General features: G+C 44.3%; 1 protein-coding gene across 1 annotated transcript in view; it reads right to left on the reverse strand.

Moving 5' to 3' along the window:
* BMPER (BMP binding endothelial regulator) overlaps positions 1-24672 on the reverse strand; it is a 241870-nt gene that overhangs the window by 211604 nt on the left and 5594 nt on the right. Inside the window, exon 3 of the mRNA XM_029918394.1 lies at positions 436-535. Coding sequence (XP_029774254.1) covers positions 436-535 — 100 coding nt within the window. The remainder of the gene's footprint in view (positions 1-435; positions 536-24672) is intronic.

Genomic DNA, 24672 nt, shown 5'->3' on the forward strand with positions numbered 1-24672 from the left:
TTCATATTTGATGTAAAGAAAAAAAATAAATAGGGACCAAAATGATAAAATTCGGGCTTACTCCTCTGGCAGAGGAAGACAGGGTGAGCATGCAGCCCGGAAAAACCATTGAAACTTCTTGACAAAAGAAACCATGTGCATGCGCATGCCCGCACACATAGGCATTATGACTGTGGTTTCTCTGTCACACTTCAGCCACCTGCCTTAGGAAGGAAACCACGGACGCAGATGGCCACCTCTCTTTCTTCCCTCCAGTAGGAGAGTCCCTATGACTAACAACCTCCCCAAACTCACACACGTAGGCATACACTAGCTTCCCTCCCAACACCCACTTGCACCCCAGCCAAGAGCTGAGTGAAGAGGAAGGTGAGAAAAAGAGAAATAAAAATGCCCGAAGCGACAGCCAGAAGAGAATGCGGCCAGGACATAAATCACCTTTGCACCGCTCACAACAGGCTCCCTTCTGCTTGATGGCCAGGGCACAGTCTCTCGACAGCACTGGGCACTTCTCTCTCTTACAGGTCACTTCCTTGTTCTAGGCAAAAAGAGACAAGAGACATTTGAAAGCAACTCCAAACAGAATCCCCAGAAGCCTGACACAGGTTTTCCTAGCCTCCCTCTTCCTATCTCGCCTTCATCTTGGCAAGAACACTCAGGAAAGCAAATAGGATTTTACTCTCTCTGGAACAGAAATATTCATCCAGAAACACAGAACTTTTAGATTAAGGGCACACGAGAAGGGATGAAAAGTCCCTTCTTAAGAAACCAACATAACCCAGATAACCGAACGCCAAGAGAAGTGTTGTCCCGCTCTGTTCTAAGGTTTCTCTTTAGTACACACTATAGGAACGATAATATTTGTGTAAATCATATTTTGCCCATTGGGCTACCTGGGCCAGGACTGCATCGTGAGAACAAAAATATTTGCACACAGCCGTCCAACAATCCTTAATAGTAGAGTGCATTAAAATGCAGCAATCTAAAGTTCCAACTCAAACAATGACAAAGTTGAGTATTGAATCAGGTCAGCTCGAGAAAAAATAATATTCCCCACGCCAAGCAGAGACACAGCCGTCAGTGTTTTATAGCCACGGGACAGCTGCATTATATTAGCACGTATGCTAATGAAGTGTGGTCAGCATTTGCATCTTCGGTTTTATCCTGAAAGGTTAGCTGTTAAAATGTCTCAGAGAAGATTCATGCGTGATGTATATGCCTGTTTATACACAGACTGGAAACACGTGCACCGAAAATACTATGTCACAAAACTTAACAGGAGTTGAGCTTCAGTAAGTTTCTTCTATATGCTAGGTGCTGTGGCTTTCATTCCTACTTATCTTCTGGGAGATAAGCAGTATTCATGTCCCTAAGTGATAAACAAGAAAACTGCTGCTCAGAGAAGGTATATGACCTGAGGAATCCATTCTCCCCCCGCCCCACCCCACCTTGTAGTGTCTGTTATGTGATAAGGTCCTTGACGGAGCTAACCTCATTTACTCCTACAATCTGTGGTCCTCATGCTTGGCTGCAAACCAGGACCCTTGTGTGGTTCTTAACAAAGGCGACAGTGTCTCCCACCCCCTGAAGCTCAGATCTGATTGGTCAGAGGACCAGACCTAGGTGCTTTCCCAAGCTCCCCAGGGCATTCCAATGTGCGGCCTCGGCTGGGAACTGCTACTCTGCAGCGCGCATTCTTGTCCCCATTGAGGCTGAGATGGGTTCAGGAGCTGTCAGCAGTCCCTCAGTTGATAGCAGACCCCCAATCTGAACCCCGGTGTCCCAGCTCCCAGCCCTCCAAAGCTCCTCCCCTCCCCGTCTCCTTCATAATGATGGTTGCATCAAGACTCACTGTAAGTCGCAGCTTTTCAATGGATACTCATAATTTTTCTCATGTTACAAACATAATACATAGTATGGTCACAATTCAAATTTAAGGGGTATTTTTAAAAATATTAATAGTGCTCCTCCACCACCACTAAGGTCATTGTGAGCCATGATCGGGTATATATGCTGCCTGGCATTATTAACAGTGACTTCATTTGGCAAAGTGCAGGTCTGCAAGCTATAGTTGGATACTGACTCCACCCCCACCCCAAGGCATCTGTGAAGTGAACACACTTCCTAAGCGGAACTTCTGATAGCACGGGTTCTGCAAAGCTGGCTGCAGTTTAGGGAAGGGCCACTCCCAAGTGCATCTCCTCTCTGGAGGGAAAAGTCCTCAGACACGGGGAGTTCAAAGCTCTAAGGGCGGTCAGAGTGAGTATGAGTCACAATTCAGGGTCTGATAAATAGGAAGATGCACACTTTCTAAAATATAGGAACTCTTTGCTAAATTAGAAACCTGGGAGCCAGTCAAAATCCATAACAGGATCCCAAGGTTCATAATAAATAGCCTGTAATTACAGTCCAGCACAAAAGTCATTCCAACCAGATGGTTTGTAGCTGCACATCTGGAATTTTTTTTGTTCACTCTCTCTAACCCTCTCTCTCTCTCCTCTCTCTGTCCTTCTCTCTCTCACACATACACACACAGATACACACACACCAAACCTAAACTTTAGTTCTACATTTAGTGCAGGATTTCCCTCCTTCTAATGACATTTGGAGTTTTTTCATCTTCTACCAAGCTGCCACATTTGTCCATTTCCCTGGGGTCTGGTTGACAAGGATATGAAGCACACGCTCAGAATCGCAGGCCCTTGAAGAAAGTAAGGAAAACTACAGAGAACCGCTGGTAAGAGGCTGATTCCTCTGTCTCCTTAATTGAGTCAAGCAGCCACAGAGTAGATTTAAGCACAGGTTAATTAAGACCACTTGCTTTGCTTTCGCTGGTTTTGCCAGGAGACAAGAACACTGGGCTGTAGCCGGCGGCTCTGGGGAGCAGTGGCTCGCACGAGGTCACGCCTGCGGGAGCCCATCTCCGCTGGCCTCCTCATCCCCGGGTGCACCAAGTGTCCTCTGCTCTGATGCAACGCCATGGCTCACTGGCTCACTTCTTCACTCAAGAAACCTTTTCTGATGCCGACTCATACTTACCAAACCCGTTCTATGTGCAGGGCTCTGTGCTAAGACTCTTATATGCATTATTCCACCCAAAAAATTGACACATTACCCCCATTTTACAGATGAAGAACCAAGGTGAAGAAACTTGCCCAGGGTCACACAGAAGGCAGATTTGGAATGCAAATAGAGGTCTGTCTGACTCCAAAGGCAAACCTTTAAATGTTGCACTTTGCTACTTCCAGGCACTCCGGATACAGACAAGAACAAAACAATGTCCCGGCCCAGAAGCCCCAGGGGAGACTGGTGCCTTCCCTGTGGTTCCACACAAGTGAAATGAGGTCTCTAACAGGAGCAGGATAACTCCGCGATCTTTGTCATCACCAACCACGGGAGGGTTTACAAACACCAGCTGTTTTCTGGTGATGAGAACAATTCTACTGCTCTGGATACTGATAGGTAGCTGTGCCTATATACCTTGGAAAGCCAGACTGGCATCCTCAAACAAGCTTTCCAGAGATTGCAACTTGGACTAGAATCTCTCTAAATCTAAGCAACAGACACAGCAGTAGAAAAGCACTGCAGAAAAATGTCAGACCACTCTAAAACACAGACCTAGCCAGTGTTTAAGAGTAATAAGCCTTATCACATTTTTCATGCTCTGTCTCTGTCTCCTGGTGTTTATCACTTTCTAGGGTCAGCCAGCCTGTGATTTACCTGTTGTCAAAGGTATCTGCATTATTGCCTCCTTTCCAAAAGACCGAATATATCAAAACCCAAAACACAGCCTCTGGAGGCACATGAAATGAAGTGCCAACATGCAAAAATAAAAGGGGGGCATAGGGAGTAAAACAGAAAAAGTCTACATGGCTGGCAACAAAGCTCTATAAGGATGTGAGCCAAACCACAGCTCCAGCCACAGCCAAGTTCAAACAGGATTCCCGCAGCCAGCTTGTTCTGTATGAAGTCTGCCACTAGATGGTAGCACAGAGTTCCATGGGTTTAGGAATTGGGACCATGAGACCTGCTAGTGGCTCCTGAACATTTTTCAGTGTCTGGTGTTGAGAGAAATGATCTCCCACTGACGGGGAGTAGTGGTGGGGTTACACAGAAGATAGCAGATCACCACTGTGAGATTTTCCTGTTTGCTTTCTGCAACTGGAAAAAAGAAACGTTTCTTGACATGCTTTTATTCTACTTCAAGCCAATGTCTTGATTTTTTTTTTCTAAGATTCTTCCAGGATCAATCCTATTATGAAATATGGAAAGCATTACCTGGCCTTTCATTTATATTTTAAAAATAATAATAAAATAGAAATCTGGAGAGGAAAACACAGCAGCTAACATGATGAGACTGACCAGGGAGAAAGGTCAGCAGGCAGATACTCTATTTTTAGATGCTGAAACAGTATCTCAAATCTCTTGAAATAAGAATAAAAACAAAAACACCTGGTGTCCCGCCTGTGAGACTCTACAGCCATATTAGGAAGGTGGCAGACCACACGAGTCTCTTCCTAGAAGATGCCATTATTTCCCTTCAATCCTTGTCTCTTATGAAAGCAAAACCTGCCTTAGAGGCAAACAGCTGTCATTTGGCAAACTAGCAAATCGAAGTGCCAGATCCTTTTTCAGAAAATCAAGAAGGCTGTGAAGTTGTAATACTTTTTGCTGCCCAAATGAACAACACTCAATACATCAATGAAGTCCGCAAGCCAGGGAGTATCATAGAGCAGCCGAAGAGGTAACAGTGGCTGTAATTCTTAAATTAGAAGCCCTGAAGACTCTCCCTTCCTCCTACGTACATGCACACCCTCCACCACGGCAGTCTCATTTGAGGAGGAGCTTAAAGGACTGTGTGGCCCTCAAGAATCCCCCTACCAAAATGCAAACACCTATGGAGGCAGACCCATATTAACCCTGACTTGTCCATTCCCTTCATCATCGGCTACTGTCGGGGGATGGATGCCCAGAATGACTACTTTGACAAGTAAAGGAAAGTGAAGTTCTAAAAGGGCAGCCAAACTGAAGACTTGACTCGTGTGTCATGGTGCTCAACGCTATTGGAGCGAGAAGTCACGCTACAAACTTCCTCTCTATTCTCCAGAAACATACATAGTGTTTCTTCTATGCAGTGTAACTTCTGTTACCAAGTGAGAATTCCACCTTGACTCAAAAAAGCCATCATGAGTGGTGAGCACAGATAGGACATTTTGACTCTTAATTAAATTATTATCTGAGAATTTGAAGTGCACACCCAATGGTGTTTTGCTATTTGAGAGTCTCAAGATTGCTCACAGAGGAATTTGTTTTTGGGAATTCAAATATCTTGTGTCAAGTTTCCCAAGGAGGAAGGTGACCCGACATCAGCACATGTACTCTCCGTGGAATTTCTAGTCTCCCCACATGAAGTTAAAGAGGTCAACTTTTCCTTGAAGTCTCCCATTGTAACTCAATTCCAGCCCCAAAAGAGCCAAAGGGAACTTTATGATACCTTTGAACACAGGTCACAATTTCTCCTAGGCAATATTATAAAACTTCTCATAAACAGAAGAATAATACTTCAAGTTTACATAGCACTTCTCTTCTAAAGAGCTCAGCAGACATTATTTCATTAATCCTCACAGGTTTCTTAAGATTTGCAGATGGGGGAATGGGACACAATGAAGTTAAGTGTCTCAAGTCCCTCAAAGAGCTACCTAGCAGTGGACCTGGGAACACAACCTGGTTCCCAGGCCTGGATTAAGGGGCCAGCCAGAGAGGTTAGTTGCTAAGGCACAGCATTAAAATTTATGGGTGTATCATATTAGAATTAGGTTAGCTCCTACACGCCTGTTGAGATTTTAAGAATAGATTGGTCTGTAGCTGAGCGAGTCTGGAAATCTTCCAGAGAGAGGCCCCCCGGGTCCCACACACAAGGTCTCCTGCCCTTTTATAAGATAACCTGTCAAAGGTGCCATACAAGGGCTGGACCCGGACTTGGCCAAACAGACAGGTCTGCAGAATGGCATGGTTCTAGAATGCAGAGATGTAGGCAAAGGTTGAAAGAAAAGACCCAAAGTGGGCAGATTCCATTGCTTGTCAGTGGTTTTGACAAATGGGACATAAAATACAGTGATTCTCTGGAACATACGGTCCAGAGAAATCCTTTGCAAGGGAGCAGGAGCTCTCATAGAGGAGACAACACAAGTTTGTACCTGCTCCAGCCGGTCTCCTTTGGACAAAATCTGTTCTTAATCTCTGAGACAATAATCACCAGGAGGGTGCAGGGGAACCAAGATAGTTCAGCGGTTGCCAGTGGCAATGTTAAATTTGATTGATGATTTATTGTTTTAATTAAGCTCTTACTTGCTTGTCCTTTATTACTGATAGTGCAATCGACTTCCCCATAATTCTTGCACAGAATGAGCTGGAAGGAAAAAAAGGGGTGGGGAATGTTCTGTCCACCACAAAGCCTCAGTGTACAAGTATGAGTCTCTGAGCCACATCTCTCAGCTCAATGAAAGTAGGGAAAAAATGGAGAGAGAGAAAAAAATGAACAAAACCATTTCTAAGGTGAGGAAAGGGCATTTCGTAAGGAAAATGACTCAAACTTCCCAGCCAAGAGAATGTTTCCCAAGATCTCTTTTCTTTCCCAATTGAGCGAGGTCAGTACAAGAGGTGGGAGGTGTCTGAGGTCAGTAGAAAAGGTGGCAGGTGTCAATGGCCCTTGCTATTAACGTAAGTTAGCATTTCCAGGCCTTTCTGAGTCCCCCAACCTCCACCACTCTTCGCACATCCCTCTGACAGCCAAAGAGAGCTGATCCATTGCTAACCAAACAATGAAGTGGCATATGGTTTTCTGGGCAGGGTGCTGCACTATTGAGCATAAGAGTACCTGGCATTTATAGAAAACCTATCATTTGGCAGACTGCGCTGAACCTGTTTTGTGTATTATGTCCTTTTTAACTTTTGCAACAAGTCTCAGGAAGGTACCAATTGACCCCTATTTTTTGTATAAGAAAACTGAGGCACAGAGAATTTAAATGGCTTCCCTGGGTTTACACAGCTAGTCAGGGCAGAGATTCAATGCGAGGACTCAGGGATACCAGGTTGGTGATTAAATCAAAATACTACAGTTTGGTTCAAAGGCTAAGATGAGCTATCTCTTCCTTGCAGCTCGGAATTTAAATGTTTGCCTTTGTTAAGCACTCCTCATTTTGAGACCACTATAAACCTTAGTGGTTTATGGTTTCATTTTGGACACATGAGTAAAAATAGTGCATTTTAAGATAGACAGATTAAGTCTCTGGCTTAAAACTCAAAACAAGTCTTGAGCTCTGTGGGCCTGGTCATTTGCAAGACAGATTAGAACCTGGATCCAAAGTCTCCAGGCCCTGTCATTGCTTCCTCGATTTGAGCAGGAGGGCGTCTATCCCAGGAGGCTGGCAGCATCCAGAGGCCACACGTTTGGAGTCCTAAGGTACAAATACCTTGCAAGAACATATTTTTGGAGACTTATGTGCAAGCATCTCGCAAGGACAACACAATTCACTGCACACTACATCTGGGAGTGTTATTCTTTCTTCCTCCTGTCTAGGCTCAGCGAGCCTTTCCCCTGGAGACCTGGACCCTGGCAAATGCGGCCTTCCTCGGCCCGGCTAACAGTGCAAACTCTGAACAAAGCTGCCCTTGAAGCTCAGCCATTTAAAAGACTTTATGAAGCCCACCGGGGCCCCCCGATTATTTTGCAACAAGTCATATCCCATGAAGAAATTCACTTCTCTGCAACACAAAACAGAGGGAGATTAAAGAAAAAGGCAGGAGGGGTAAGGGGGGGTTGGAGAAAAGAAGTAAGACCCCCTGCTGTTCTGTCTGGCCAGAATCGTGTCTTTTAGTACCCATATCCTCTACAAAGACGATGTTCTGATGATATATGGCCCTAATACATCACTAAATGACAGTGCTCTCCTGATATTGTACCTTGAAAATATGACACGTGCCAGAAGAAGCAATGGGGGATTAATAAGGAGGCCTTTTTATATTTAACTTACCTAACATTTCAATTCTTTTTTAATGGGCTTTCATTTGTTGGAAGGGATTGTTTTGGGTTCTATGCTGTTTAAGGATTTAGGTCTGGTGATGGTTTTTTTTCTTTTTTCATTTTCTTTTTTTTTTTTTTTTTTTCCTTTTCAAGGAACTCTCAGAACAAAGAAACACGGGCCATTAGAATGTCCCAGCTTCTCAAGCACAACTCTGATTTAAAACAGGGCCGTGTCAAACAGCTCCTCATTCTGTTTAATCATATTTTGAAACAGAACCAAAACATTAAGGATGGCAGAACACAAAAGAAATAACCACCAAATAAAAATAGTAGCCCAACGAGAGTAGCACTGCCTGGTTTTTATTACACTGTATGTCGTATTCGTGAGGGGTCTGCTGGGGCGCCGCGTGCATGGAACTCTAACGGAAGGGCCAAAAAGGGCCGGTGACTTCCCACATCGGACCCTGCCACAGGCACAGCTCTGACAGCTCCAGCCCTCAGAAGCAGGATGGAAAACCAGATGACGGGCTGTGTCCCCTTTGGCCAGGAGACAGAAGCCAAATATGTGAAGTGAGAGAAATAAATGTGGGCATCCTTCTTTAATTTTGCCCAAATTCTCAAGCCCGCTCTTCTCTCCTCCCCAACCAACTAAAAGGGAACCAAACATCTGGGACATGGGACAGAGCCAGTGTGACAGAGGAAATGTCTCCGGACCCCTGACCAGGGATGAGAGGGGATGGAGTCCTTCAAAGTAACACAGCCTCAATCACAAGTGGTCCAGCTTTCTCTCCCAGCACCTTTGAGGATATTACTTTGCTGTGCGCCTTCCAGCACATGAAGGATAATGAATCTGCTTTTTCCTCTGCCCGAAAAGAAATCATAAGAGAAAGGGGAGATAAAATTCTATGAACATTTGTATGCATTTCTGGTGACTTCTTTTACTCTCCAGGTGATGGGAGGCCAACTCTAACCACCAGCAACATCTACAACACAGAGGGCAGAAGCCAGGCTTCCTCCTCTCTGGGGGACAGAGGGGAAGCAGTGTGGCAGGGGTATTGGAGAGACCAGGGAGTGAAGGAGTTAAACATAATAATAAAGTCGGAGCAATTTCCACATTACATTGCAATGTAATGTCCAGGAGGGATGCGTGGAGAGATGATCGTGGCAGTGCCTTTTCTGACCCATCACCATGTCAAAAGCTGAGCTCCCTGGCTAGACAAAAAGGCTAAGAAGTCAACGGACCCTATTCATTATGCATATAGATAATTCTCTGCCGAGGATGAAAACATCCAAAGCATGGAAACGGAGTGTGTTAGATCCCACTGGTGTCCTGCCGGGATGGCTGGGGGAGGCAAACCACTTCCTCGTGTGGCCAGCCCTGAGGGGTGACCCCCTCCCTGGTCAGTGCATGCCACTTCCTGCATCTCCCACAGTGGGTGGGACTCACTGGGTCCTCACAGGCCCCACGCTCCTGCCGGTCAACAGTGAGCCACGGGGCAGATTTTCCACAGAACAGAAGCGTTCTCTCAGGTTGCCTGCGAAAGCTTGCGCACTGTTGGGAGCTACAAAAATACCTGCTCTTGACAAGTAAATGGAGCTGACATCACAGGGAACAGGCGGGGTGGAGGGGCTGCTCACAGTCCATCTGTCATCTTGACAAAGTAACTTTCTGGTCACTAGTGAAACACTTTTAAAGACATCTGCACAATTGACCCTGACCACCAGCAATCATGGAGGCTTTCAAAGGGACCCCTGGGATGGCAGGCTTAGAGCTGATTCCTATTGCCCTGACTCCGGATAATGGTAAAGGCGGTGTGATGCATCAGGTGCTGGAAAGATCCCTGCTCCTGGGTCATCTCCCCATTGATAGTGGCTGCAGATGGTGGCCAGTTAGCCCAAGGAGCATCAGGCCGGGGAGCAAATGGAAGCAGGGGCCCTCTAGCTGGCTGGAGCTGGAAAAGACAGCCCCAGAAGGCATTCCCACATGGAGGCAGTTCTGTGAGCTAGGGTTGGTCTGACTCATTCACCAGGGCCATTAGCAGCGTGTTCTCTTCACCAAGGCTTTCCCAAGGGCCACGTGCAGATGGATGTCAGGAAGAACTGAAGAAGCCACAGATTTATTTCATAGGTTTAGAATGTAGTTTTAATCTACTAGCTTTCATTTTAAAATTTATCAATCAACAAATGCAAATTTTGCATATAATCCACATCCAATTAAGGTGGTACAAAGAAATAAGTACCCACCGAACACTACATAAACTTGCTTCTAAAGGGATTCACAACATGTGCCCCCCCTTTTTTTTTTTACTGTTTGTTTCTTTTATTGAGGCAGGGGAGAGAGAGAGAGAGAGAGAAAGAGAGAGAGAGAAAACCAGCAGGGGAGGGGCAGGAATGGAGAGAGACAGAAAATCGAAAGCAGACTCTGCACAGTCAACACAGAGCCCAACTCAGGGCTCAAACTCATGACGAGGACAACCTAGCACATTCCAACTTAGGTACAGCAACACGGCTCAGCACTGTGAGCCCTGGAATGGTCTGTTTCATGTGTATCATGGGAAAATGTTTTGCACCATGTTGTTCTTGCTCTATGAAATTTTAAGATTTAACACACTTTGCTAGTCTTGCATCTATAAAATGTTTTAGGTAAAATATAAAATACAAACATATTGAATTTCAATTTAAATTCCAAAACTAAAACTTATAATGATACCAAGTATGAGCAATACTATATATTTTAAGATATAGTTTTCTATAGGAAAAATTTTGTTTTATAATTATCATTGCCTATTATAAATTTTAGTCTGATTATGTTATTGTGCACTGGACACAAATTTCCATGCATTTGTACAATTTCCCCACCATCAGATTTGATATGTAAAGTAATGTGAACCATGAGAAAGGCAAATCATCATTACAGAAAAAGCAGAATTTACAGTAGAAATGAAATTTCATAATTTAGTTGTGATGTTTGGGATTAGCTAGATCTTCAACTTAGTGAATCAAAACATTAAACACAAAGAGCACACACTCATTTATCCAACAGATAAGCACTGTCTCGGGCCCTGGGGGTATAGCATGAATGTCAGAGCCCACATCCTCACAGAGCCGATGTTCTAGCTGGGAGACCTACAGGAAGCAAACATCTGCCGGATAACAGACACTGACAAAGACTTTGGAGACAATGAAACAGGACAAGGGCACAGAATGACCATGTGTACTGGGGAGAGTGGTCAGAAAGACCCTCAAAGAAGAAAACATTTACTCAGAGACCAGTGTGAGGCGATAAGACCACATAATATAGTGGTTGGTGTGTTCCAGAAAGAAGAAATACCTTTGTTGAGGGGGTGCTGGGTATCATGCGTGCTGGGCACGCAGGATGGAGCACAGTGAGGGGAAGAGAAGGCCACAGGCAGAATCAAGAGCCAGATCACGCAGGACCTGGCAGACCATGCACTTCAGACTAGGTTGTGAGTGAGATGAGAAGCCACTTATTCATAAATAAGTGACATAACTGGATGGGTACTTTTAAATGGTCACTGGTTGATAATACATTGTCCAGAGGCACAAGTGATCATGGAGGTAGTAAGAAATTCTCAGATATATTTTCAAGGAATTGCTGTCACAATTTGCTAATAGATTGCAGGTAGGGGGTAAGAGAAAGAAGAATCAAAAACCCCATGGCTGATGGCCTGAGAAAATGCAGCAATGTGGCTGACATTGCTGGCTGGAAAAGACTAGATTTGGGGGACGGGTGGGAAAAGATCTCTGGGCCATTTTCAGTTGCAGATGCATCCTAGGCATCCACGTGCACATTTGGATCGGAGTCTGCACTGGAAGGGTGAGAGAGCTGGGAACACACACGTGGGAACTTTCAGCGTATGGATGGTTTTTAAGCCATGGATCTCTAAAAAGTCACCTAGAAAAAGATTTAAACAGAGAAAGCAGCTTGACTGGATCCTGGGGCCCTCCAATGTCTAATGTTTGAGAAGAGATGAAAGACCCAGCCAAAAAATAAAAAATAAAAGTCTAAGAAAGAGTAGCCAAATAAACAAAACCCGTATAAATCCATCATATGAATGCTAAGAGAATACTATACACGTAAGTGCTTACATACACACACACCTGTACAAAATCACTGGCTCAGATGATCACATAAATCCAGTGACCACCAGAGGTCACCTTCTCGCAGCACCTGCCACCATGCCAGATACCTAGAGACAAGATACTTCAGGACGGAACTGTCTCTGTCAGTTGTTTGAGGCTCACAAGATGTTGTCTTGGCCACTGCTGGGCGCCCCTTGCCCCTATTGCTAATAAACACTGTGCCTGCCAAGCTACATCGCGGAGGAATCAGATGCAGTTCAGGAAAATTCTGACTCGTTAGAAGAGCTGAGAATGCCAGGGAAAAGTTCTAGGACCAATAGCCCCAACCAACAAGGCTCAGACCCACCAGAGCCTAGTAACTAAAGGCTGGTTGAGTAGGAAGAGTAGGAGGCAGAGAACATTAACCCTTACAAGTAATGGAAAGAAAAAGGGGGAAATCCTTCATTTTAAATTTTCCTTCTTGGTTATATACTCAGACCTAGAGCCAAAACCCTGGGATGAAGAGAGTCCGCAGTCAGACCCTGCTTTCCAATTTCTGATCCCAACAAATGTGGCTCTCAGCTGACAGGGTGATCTCATCTACACCAGGGTAACTAGGAGAGAGGGATCTAGGGAAGAGGCCTGCACTCACAAGCAGCCACTGGCCAAGAAACAGGGAAGCCAACACCCCACAACCACTTTGGGGCTCACTCTGGAAGTGAGCAAGAGGCAGGGAGGCCAGCGGAGAAGCTAGAGCTAAAGATATGTTGCAACTTTGGGATGTGTACTCCTCTCTGTCCTTTCAACAAAGAATTTCCTTCCCACATATTGGAAGGCTATTAAAGTTCCCCTGGGCATTCTCTCCACCAGGCCAAATTGTATCAGCCCATCATCGTTAGCGGAAAATATTTACTAAACCCCGACCTGGGCACTGGGCACTGCTCTAAGCTAGCCCTTCCGCTCTTCCTAGTTATCCTTTTCTTGACCCCTTAATCCTTATCACAAATGGCCTACCTTCTGGCCTTCCGCTGGCTCTTGCAACTCCACCTATGCCAAAGAGCTCCCCACTGGACACTCCATGCCTCAAACGTTCGGCCACCATGGTGTTGAGCGTAGGGACAACCACCCCACTCTACGTCTGTTTGTACGTTTCATTATCAGGCTGAAACCGAGCATTAGAAACTGAAACTGAGAAAAACAAGACAGAAAACTTGAGGAGTGGTGACATCATGGAAATGCTGAGCTAATAACAGAGAAAGAAAATAACATGGTAAAAATAATAAAGATGGAGATGATAAAGGTGGAACACTGGAACAATGGAATGCCAGGCCAATTAAAAAAAAAAAAAAACTTTTTTTGTTTAAGGATTCTCATTAAAAGTATGGAAAACAGTTTAGCAACATGACCAGAATGATGTGAAGGCAACATCTTGACTTTACATTCTCCTTGATTAAGGAAAGGAAAATGTGAGCAGAAATGGAGTGGCCTAAAGAGAGAGAAAAGAATAAAGTTTCCCAGAATGGTTCTGTTCTGGATGAGGAAGGTACCTGCTGGATGGAAATTGTTAGCAGAAGGAAACAGCTTCTATGATGGAGGTTTGGGAATGGAAGGGATGGGGCGACTCTAAACCCCACCTCACCTGGCCCGCAACTCGTTAGCAACTGCCCGTTTCCTCCAGATGCTGCCAGATCCCAGCAAATCAGTCCGAAAACCCTGGCTGTTTTGTCAAATTGCTACATCTAGCTGGCTCATGCTGAAGAAGCACAAACATACGTCACATCAGCTTTATCGTGCAGCTGCTGCCCATCACAGAGAGACCACAGAAAACAGAGTGTATCCCTGTGAGAGTCCACCCCATGAACAGGCTGGCAGCGGCCCAGAGGCTCAGCCTGTCCCACCCAAAGGCTCCAGCCAGGGCTCCACCTAACTGGACCACAAGGACCATTAAAAACCTAACCCCCAGGGAAGTTATTTGCTGGGTCCCACTCACCCCCTCAGGGTGCTTTCTCAATCCTTGTGGTCAGGAAGCATTCTCTGATAACTCAGTGGAGTCTACCCGAGATGGCCCAGGATTCCGGTCCTTGAATCATAGTCCCAACTCTGGCTCATTTGCAGGGTGAGCTTTGTCGTGCTTCACTTTTCTGAGCCCTAATTATCTCACCTGTGAAATAGGTTTCTTGAGGAAACCTGCCCTACCTCACAGTGTGGCTTTGAGGAAAATGAAGTTCAGGCCACCCGCCATTTACGGACACAGTATTTATTCATAAAACTGCTGTTAAGAGGTGCTATTCTAGATGCTTTGAGTGGAAGTGAGAAGTCAGCCACTGTTCCTGCCCTGAAGAAGCTTGAAGTCTGGCAGAAGAGATGGCCACGAAAAGAATTAATAAAACTTCAGGGCAGGCACGAGTACAGGTTATAATATGAGTAATCAGAGTAAGTCTTCAAAGAACAAATGACTCATTCTGATTGAGTGACAAGAGGAGGCTTAAGAGATGAAAGGACATGAAGAGAAAAAGAGGCACTTCAGTAAACACCATTAACATGCAAGACAACTGTGTGAAAGTGCCACAAGAATAATATTCTGTAAGTGAGAGACGACCTACTGTTAAGCTTTGCACCAAAAGAGAATTTCAATTGTACCTATCCCCTATTTAATGTGTTGCTTATTGGGGAATTTATCTATATTTATGCTTATATTTATACATCCTTCCCTTTCCATTGACCTCAGTTGGGAAGAGTTTTTCAAATATTGGCCCTTGCATAGAGTCACTGGAAGAGTTTATTAAAAGTGGCACCTGGGGGCGCCTGGGTGGCTCAGTCAGCTAAGCATCCAGCTTTGGCTCAGGTCATGATCTCACGGTTCGTGGGTTCGAGCCCCGCATTGGGCTCTATGCTGACAGCTAGCTCAGAGCCTGGAGCCTGCTTCAGATTGTGAGTCTCCCTCTCTCTCTGACCCTTCCCTGCTCACGCTGCCTCTCTCTGTCTCCCAAAAATAAATAAAACACATTTTTAAATTTTTTTTAATAAATAAAAAATAAAAATAAAAATGGCACCTGGGCAGCTCAGTCAGCTAAGTGTCTGACTTCAGCTCAGGCAGCTAAGTGTCTGACTTCAGCTCAGGTCATGATCTCACATTTCAGGAGTTTGAGCCCTGCGTCGGGCTCTGTGCTGACAGTTCAAAGCCTGGAGCCTGCTTTAGAGTCTATGTCTCCCTCTGCCCTTCCCCTGCTTGTGCTCTTGATCTTGAGCTCTCTCAAAAAGAAATAAATATATTTTAAAGAAAAGATTTTAAATGTTGATTCTCTGGTCTCCACCAGATCCTCAGAATCTCTGGAGAAGGACCCCTTGAAGCTGCATTTTTAACACACTTCCTCATGGTTCTTATGCACATTACAAACTGGGAGCCAAAGACAAAATCCTTACCACTGACTTGTCATTGTGAGATGAGACCAGTAGTCACACGGAAGTGGAAGTAGGGGGGCAGGACCAGGAAGAGGGAGAGGCCACCAACCATGGAAACGGCAATTGTTGCTTGCTACCAGGGCCCCAAACTCCACTTGAAGGGCCTCTCTCACATGCACATGACCGTGGGTCCAAACCCACATTCATACCTGTAGTTCAGACTCTGGTGATAGAAGGTAATTTGCAAACTAGATCCATTATCCAAATGTTATATTAAACACATACATACATATTGTGTGTGTGTGTGTGTGTGTGTGTGTGTGCACGTGTGTGTGTTTACAACCTACCACAGTCAAGGAATAATAATTTGTTCTGATTAACCAAATATTCCAACAAAGAGTTAATACCCATGGCTAGCAGAAGTTCATCAATTTTCAAAGCACTCTAGAGCAATATAAGATATCTAACTTCAAAACCATCTGGAACATAATTTAATTTTTGTTCATTTTTTAAAAAGTGTTTTTCCAACCTCATAGTGCCTCAGGCCATTATTAACATAAATGCTCAATAAATATGTGCTGAGTTTAATGACCATCAATCACTTTTCTCTTTCAGTCCTGCAACTCCGCTCCCACATTCCCTGCCAAGCACGCATAGTGGCGTGTTCCCTATCACTGGTACTAAGGCAAATAAGTACCGCGCCTCTTTCTACCCCTCCCACCATCAGAAGGGGTCTGAGGATGTACAGAATAGCCCATTAATTCAGAGCTGGGGGTTCAGAGATTCAGAGGTGTTAGTTTCACTGTATCACCACATTTTATGTTTAGTTTATGAACCCACTGTAAATTCACCCTTAACGGCCACCTTATTAAGATACAGTGCAATAACCTGTAAGGGTAACTATCTCCAGTGATAAAGCCTTAAGATGTTCAAAGTATATATTAGGTTGAACCACAAAATTGTTGTTCCTGGGGGGCGCCTGGGTGTCTTGGTCTGTTAAGCATCCAACTTCAGCTCAGGTCGTGATCTCACAGATGTGGGTTTGAGCCCCACATCAGGCTCTGTGCTGACAGCTCAGAGCCTGGAGCCTGCTTCAGATTCTGTGTCTCCCTCTCTCTCTGCCCCTCCCCCACTCATGCTCTGTTTCTCTCTGTCTCAATAATGAATAAACATAAAAAATATTTTTAATAAAAATTTTTTAAAAATTGCTATTTCTGTAGGTCAACACCAAGTATCAAAATTTTCATATCCTTCGATCAAACCCCAAAATCTGGGAACCCTATGTCTATAACTTGACCAAATACTATGTAAATTACTTTAAGCAAGTTTCTCTTTGTCCTTGTCCAATGTGTGTTTTATATAAAACAGAAATATATGTATATTTTTTTAATTTAATAAATTTCAACTATTCCCCTACATGCACACACAAGCATTTCCAAGAAAAAGGAAGCCGCTGCTCTCTGGTACATACATTCCCAGCACATCCCAGTGAGGAAGAAGAGGACCTAGTTCCTCCAACAGAAACCAGCCCTGGACTAATCAGACTTGGAAAAAAGGGCACATTCCCGGCCCCTCCCCAGCCATCCAGCTTTTCCCCAAATTCTGACTTGAATCACCTCTTAGGAGAAAGGCATTTCCATCAGGGTGCTCACCTATGTGCTAATGGGACTGTGAGTGGACCTCTGGCGGGTCCCCCTGGGCACGGAACCATTGTTTCACATGTGCTTGTAAACAGGGAATCACATCTCAATTCCAATAGCCCCCATTCCCCCAGGGAACATAAACACAGGTACGTGGCAACTCTCAAGTAAGAGAATATCGTATTAATCTTTCATGTCCTCTCATTCAGGAAAACAGTATCTCCTCCGAGACCAAGAAACACTGCTATGTGAGATGTCTTGATGCTCCTGCTTTTACACTACAAATCCAGGCAGGAGAGACCCAGCGGGCCGTGAGAGCCTCTAGGATCTGTGAACTTCTGAGCAGTAAAGGGACAGAATGAAGCAGTCAAATATGGCACAGCAAGGCTTTACTGGGTGCGAATCTTCAAGCACCACGGACCACAGACACAATGCAGGTGCATCTGACTCAAGAGGGAGCAACTGTCATATCTTGCCTCAAACAGTTCTGCTGAATGAGAAAATAAAATAGAAAAGGAATCACCCCCCACCCCGGTTTTTCCAGTAAGAAGCTCTGAGAATAACTATGAAAAAGAATGCAAATGGCATTACTTTGCTCACTAAAAAGAAAGCAGTGAGAGATTTAAGGAACCTTACTGCCATTGCTGGGGTCCACAGAGTTCTCAAAGAGGAGCCTGGGAAAAATAGGTTTAAAAAAAAAAAAAGTGATGTTTACAGAGAAAGAGAAAAAGAATTAAGATAAAGATGCCAAAAATGTCTCTCACGGAAGCCCAAAGAAATATAAGAACAGCTTTGGACCTTCTGGTTTTCGTGCCTTTTTTTCTGTGGGCCAGACCCAGGCTCTCCCGGAAACCGTCTTCCTGTGGTCACTCTCAGCTGAAAAGGACCAAGGAGCACAACCAGAGAGGCCAACCGCACAGGTTCTAAAAATAAGATGCTCAGCCTACGCCTGACAGCCTAGGCAGCCATGAAAAACCAGCTAGCCAAAATCCATTTGTCTGACCAAGAATACAAGAATTATTTGGGAAATGCCTATTTTTATAAGTCAAGTGTTATCGCTATTATTTTTATTATTATCACTGTCTTTCTCTTTCAAGTGTCTCTGGGGTACCATCACCCATGCTGAAGGTCCTCTCCCAGGGTGATTTTATGGTTATTCCACCAAAGCGGGGCGCGTGGGGCACACGCTCTGGTCTGTGAAGATGTCACTTGTCCCACTCTCTCATTTTCTCTTGTTAAGTTACCTTCATGAAACCTAACTGCCATTCAGGTTACAGACCTATCTTTGAACTTCTCATCTGGCAAATCTGGGTTAGTACCACCCATTAATTAACATTTTAAAAAAGAAAAAAAAACTCATTACACTACACAACATGTACATACAATAAGGCCTTTGTCCTTAAAAGAAAAACATAATTTTCAACAGAGTCAGCTCCCAGAAGCCAAGGGAGCTAACATCCAAAACCCAATATAAACATTAGGGCTTGTGTCAGGGTTTCGGAGCTCCAGCCTCACTAAAAGGGGGAGGAAATGACCCCGACCAGCAGCTACCAGGATGGGGAGGCATTTTTCATTGTGACTTTTGAGAGCAAGAGTGAAATAATCCCGGATCCTTCCCTCTCACACCTCCGGTATTGTCACACACATTGCTGCCTTTGACGGCAGGATATTTCTATAAGGGAGAATGTTCCTTTTGTCACAAGGAAAAGTAGGTCTTAATGTCTATAGGGCTCTAAATTTTCAAATGTGAGTACATTCTTTCAAAGGGAAAAGTGTGTTTTTGTAATGATTATTTAGGATGTCTTTTATAGAGAGGGCTGACCTTCTGTGACAAACTCTCTGGGAGAATCATGTTCTGGAACTTGGAGTTCCGTTCTGGGGGGAGCTAGCCCAAGTGTTAACAACCCAAACTATAAACAGGAAACTTCAGCCTGACTCCTACTCAAGTCCCAAGGTTGCGGACCTCTCACTGAAGCTATGGGGCTTGCAGAGATGACTGGACAAGGTTCTTAGACTTGTAGACTTCATCTCCTAAGGCATAAACTCACCCAGGTGACTCCATGACAACACACCGCATGCTGCTGAAGACAAGGCAACGCACACAGTCCACAGAGTCGACGGGACCATCGGCTGCAAACATACAGAGCTGCGTGGATTTGCAGGGCCCACATGTCAAATCCAGTCACATCCGTGAATCTGAGATTAGCGTGTAAAGGATGAGGCCCCACACCACGGGCACGTATGAGTGACTGTGGTTGGTCAGAGCCACACTCTCAAATGGAGGGGACTCAGGAGTGCCAGGCTCAGCGGGTCCACTCAGGAATTAAGTTTACGTCTTTGCCTCCCACCTGCCACCTCCTGACTCAATGGAAAGTGCCGAAAAAAGACAACTAGACCTCTCCTCGAAGGCAACATTGTGATTAGCTGTCTGTAGATGGGCACCAATCAAGCTGGTGAAATCTCTGAAGATGAAAAACAGAGAAGTAACCCATCTTCCTAAGCACCAAATACAACCAGCATTTTCTATCTTTTATCAGAAAAGGTAGCAGTCACCTCTATTGAAGTTCCACCGTCTACCCTGACAGTAGTAATTCACGGTAAACATATTACACAAGTGTTAATGAAAATTTAAATAAAGGGGCACCTCGGGTGCTCAACTGGTTGAGCATCCAACTCTTGATTTATTTCAGCTCAGGTCATGATCTCACAGTCGGGAGACGGAGCCCCACATCTTCAGGCCCTGCACTGGGCATAGAGCCTGCTTAACATTCTCTCTCCCTCTCCCTCTGCCGCTCTCTCTTTTACTCAAAAAAATGAAAATGAAAATGAAAAAATGAAATAAAAAACAGCCCATTTAATCACATCTTAAAAGCATTGCATAGGCACTGATCACACAGCACTTAGATAGTGGCAGTATCATTTTGGAAGGGCTTACCATATTACAGACCCTGTTTTAAGACCTTTACATGTTTTAACCCACACTTCTGACCAAGGCCCATTGATGAAGACAAAGAGATACAAAATATTAGGCAACTCACACAAAGCCTTACAACCTAATAGTATGAGTAGACTTAGGAATCACTACACTATCGTTCTTAAAAAATATCCCCATTAAATTATCTGCTAAAAGCTGGTTTAGGGCACACACTTCACTTTATTCTATTCAAGTTTTTACCCTTAGTAATTCCATTCATACTGTTAACAAAGGCCTTTCACGAACATCAATGCATTTAACCCACAGGTATCACCTCAATTAATGGCTCCAATCAATAGATTCAGGTCTGCCTTGTTATTCCTCTTTAGAGATGAAGCTTCAGAGTACGCAGACCACTGCAATCTGCCCAGTATTCACAGCTAAGACTCAGAGAGGGCAAGTCACCTGTTTAGCGATGCAGAGCTAACAAGTGGCCCCTGTGAGACTTGAACTCATAATTTCAGAGGCCAAGGCAGCGGTCCCACAGCTATACTTCAATGACAAAGCAGATATTGAAAATTTAAGGAAGAAAGAAAATATTTTTCCTGAAGACCTAGGCCTAGGGAGTAAATTATACCACAATATTTTTAAAGCACCATTAACAGTTTAATAGAGCAAACTTGAAAGTTCATGGGGGCGCCTGGGTGGCTCAGTCAGTTGAGCGTCCGACTTCGGCTCAGGTCACGATTTCACGGTTTGTGGGTTTGAGCCCCGTGTCGGATTCTGTGCTGATAGCTAGCTCAGAGCCTGGAGCCTGCTTCGGATTCTGTGTCTCCCTCTCTCTCTGACCCTCCTCTGCTCGAACTGTCTCTATCTCTCAAAAATAAATTAAAAAAAAAAGTTCATAATGGTAAAATTTTATATTAGCCAGGCTCTTTTATATTGTTTCTATTATTCATAATAATAATAATAATAATAATAAAAAGTATCCATGTGGCCTTGTCCACTTAAGTCCACTTAACTATAGAAACATTCCAAAGATGTTTGGAAAGGTATATTACTTTTATCCATGAAATTAGTTTTGTTTTGGTACCTTTTAAAATTTCATGTGGTATTTATTCACTTTTGCTAAGACCTTTCCAAATCAAAGTTTGGAAATTTTGTGATTTTTGCAGTAAATTTTCAAAATGCCCACAGCAATCTTAGTTTTGGACTTCTATCAAATGGGGTTCCACCGAATTCCATCCATGATAAATTCTGTCCCACATGAAATGGGCAGCAATTACCAGGGAGCTGGGTACCATCCCTGACTGTTTCAAATAGTCCCATAAGATAATGAGAAAGGTCCCTCTTCAATATGCTTCTAGAATCTTCAGTCTAACACTGCAAAATGCCAACACCACTGGCCTTTCTGTTCTTCAAACATCTTCTGCCTTGACCTGCACTTTGCTGTTTCTTCTTCTTCCTCTATAACTACTCAATCTCTGCCATGCGTTTCTCCTTTTCTACCCTTCTCTTAAATATAACCCTTCTTCTAGGCCCCTTTACTGAAAGCTCAGTTTGGACAAATAATCGATTCCCAAAGTGTTGAACTGTTTTTCAATGCAGACAGGTATCGAATTGCTGTTCTCTGGTCCAGATTTCTCTTCCGAGCCTACTGGACTTTTCCACTTGGAAAGTCCATATGTGGGCCAACTCATCAGGTCTAAACTCATTCTCACGCACCCATGTCAGTAACCTCTTCTCTTCCTGTGTGGTCCATGCCACTGGTTAGGACTCTCAAAATTCCCTTTAATTCACCCCAGCCCCCACTTCTGTTTTATTGCCAAGTCCTATCAACGTGGGCTCTGAAATTCCTCTGCAAGTCTAGGGATCCCAGCACACTGGTACATCTTTTTAAGGTGAGCTCCCCAATTTTGATTATTGCATGAAATTTGTGCTACAGCTGAGAATACATACTATCACGGCAGTGTCTACCAGATGCAGTAATTTGCCATTGTAATGCATAGTAATTGAGTCATGCAACAGGATAGAGCAAAAATGGAATCTGAAAAGTAAGCTCTGGGAAGTACGCTATTCTATTCAGGTAGCTGCACCAGCTCTCGAGACCCCAAGTGATTAGCAAAGTGATTGCTACAGAGACCCCGTAGCATATCATGCCACCATAATGACACCGCATTTTAATGACTGTCCTTCTGGGTGTGGCTTGGAGTCTTTTAATCCACGTATTCTAGCACTGGAAGGTGGTTAGAGCAAATGATGTTGGTTTACCCCAACGTCTTCTCCCATTCCCACTGCCCCTTCTACTAGGCTGCTTGCCCTCGACTGACCACAACAGATCCCTAGAGTCTGTTGTCCAAACTGCAGCCTTGCCACACTGGAAACATCCCCACAAAAGCTCCTAGAGGCATTTATAAACAAAAATCTTATTGTATCATGTGGCTGCATCAAAACAGAAAACGCCGCCTCCCCCATCCCACCCCCGCCCCTCGCCAATTACATGAGTGAAAGGGATCTCCTTATTATTGCACTCCAGGTTCTTCCCTGGCCGGTTCCCACCAGGCATTCTAACTTCAGCTTCTACCAGAGCTTCAGGTACTCGAGACTCCGCCATTTCCACAATCCCCAGGCATACACTCCTCTGGGCCTTTCCTTCTACAATGCCTTGCAAGACGAGCTCTCTTCCACCCGTCAAGGTCCCAGATAGTCCGGTCAGATTTCAGTTACAAGGGCCTCAGTACTTGGGTTCGAGGCTAGGATAGTGCTTTTCTGTCACTCCTGTGGAACTTATTCATGCATGTGTCTTTCTCCCCCATTAGGCTGTGGGCAAGGGTTTGTCCTATTGGTCTCTGCCTCCCCAAGGTGCCCAACCAGCACAATGCTGCAAACACAGAAAAGGCTAAAAATAATAAAATAAAATGGAAGGGGAGAATGAAGTGTGGAGAGAAGGAAGAAAGAATAATATTATTGAAATTATAACCTGCTATCCCTAGTGCTTTAAATACTGTTTTATAGAATTAGAACTGGGAATCAAGAGGTCTTAAAATACACACTCAGCTCATTTGCTGATCTTAACTAAGTTCAACAAGCACACTTGACCTCCTGGTGCCATGAAAGGTGGTGTTATTCGTATTCTTTTTATCACAAAGGAGTCGATATACCATCAGCTGGACAGAAGTGCCACAGAAGAGGGTGTGAAAAAGTGATATCCTTTATTTGTTCAACGAATTTTTTATTAACAGACCTTTTTTCTCCATTGTTTTGCCGTGCCTGGCTTTTCTGTCTGATTCTCCCGCCTTCACCATAGCTGCACCCCAGTCTAGAGAAGGGCTCCCTTTCCTCAGCATTATTTCCTAGATTAAACCTCAGTCTACCGTTGATGCGCACCTGAAAGGCCAGAGACTGTGTTTAAAATGGGATGTGGATGAGATGGGAATGAGGAAGGGGAGCATACAAGTAAATGGGCGGCAAAAACCTACTCAGGTCTGGAACGGGGTTGAGAGACTTCCACGAGGCGGGCCAGGAAAATCCCCATGCTGCCAGACCACTAGGCAGTTTTTCCAGAATTACAGCGCTCCTGAGTCCCAATTCTATCCCTCTGCCAATAAAAGTACAAGTGAAGGTGACCCCACAGGCATAGAGATGTAAATACTCCGCAGAAAAATGAGGCCCCTCTTCCATGGAAAGTTTTTTTAGTGTTTAATGGAGAGCAGGGGGAAAACTTCTACCAGGGCTCGCAGACCACTGGACCAATAAGGAAGCAGCCTAGAGCGGCCCAGTCCAAGTCTGGAGGGACAGAAATCCCCACAAATGTTCCTGACTTAGCCCTGCTCATTCATAACGATGGGTGGGCTTGGCATCATTATCTCCATGCGTCTTTTATTTTTTTTTTCCTTTTCTGATGAAACTTTGCATCCTATTCCATGTGAGGAAATAAGAATTTAAACAATAACGTCATCATCAACAACAACAACAATGAATCATTCTAGAGCACTCACTCTATGCCAAACCCAGGGCTAAGCCTTAAATGTTGTTGCTCCCTTGATTCTCACAGCAGATCTCTGAGCTTGATATTGACATCCATCCCACACTCCAGATAAGGAAACCAAGCCTTAGAAGGGTAAGATAACCTTCCCAAGTACACCACCAGTAAGAGACAGAGCCTAGAGTTGAACCCAGGCCCATCTGATGCCAGGGCCAAAGCTCTTTGCCAAAATATGATGCAATGCCAGAAATAGGCTCTGCACTGCAGGTCTTAGTTTGAAAGGATCTTCCAAATTCCAAACTTGGTTTGTGCTACAAGACCAAAATCACTCGAACGGCTAAATCTCTGCTGAAGAGAGCCTATATCAGCTTTGCAGAGGTTGAAATAATTCTCAGAAGTACTTATAGATGTCTTTAAATAGTAAATAAAACAAAAGCAAGAAAAAAAAAGTAGTAAAAGCAAATTGGTTTAGTGGAGAAGAAACTGGTTTCATATCCCAATTCTGACTCTTAGTAACTATGTGACCTCAGGGCATTTGCTCTGCCTCTCTGAGCCTCAATAAAGCATGGGCAGAAATAATTGTTTCAGAGGTAGTACTGGGGAACTTGTGAGCACAATGCTATAAATA

The sequence above is a fragment of the Suricata suricatta genome, chromosome 2 (assembly GCF_006229205.1).
Source record: "Suricata suricatta isolate VVHF042 chromosome 2, meerkat_22Aug2017_6uvM2_HiC, whole genome shotgun sequence".
Taxonomy (NCBI): domain Eukaryota; kingdom Metazoa; phylum Chordata; class Mammalia; order Carnivora; family Herpestidae; genus Suricata; species Suricata suricatta.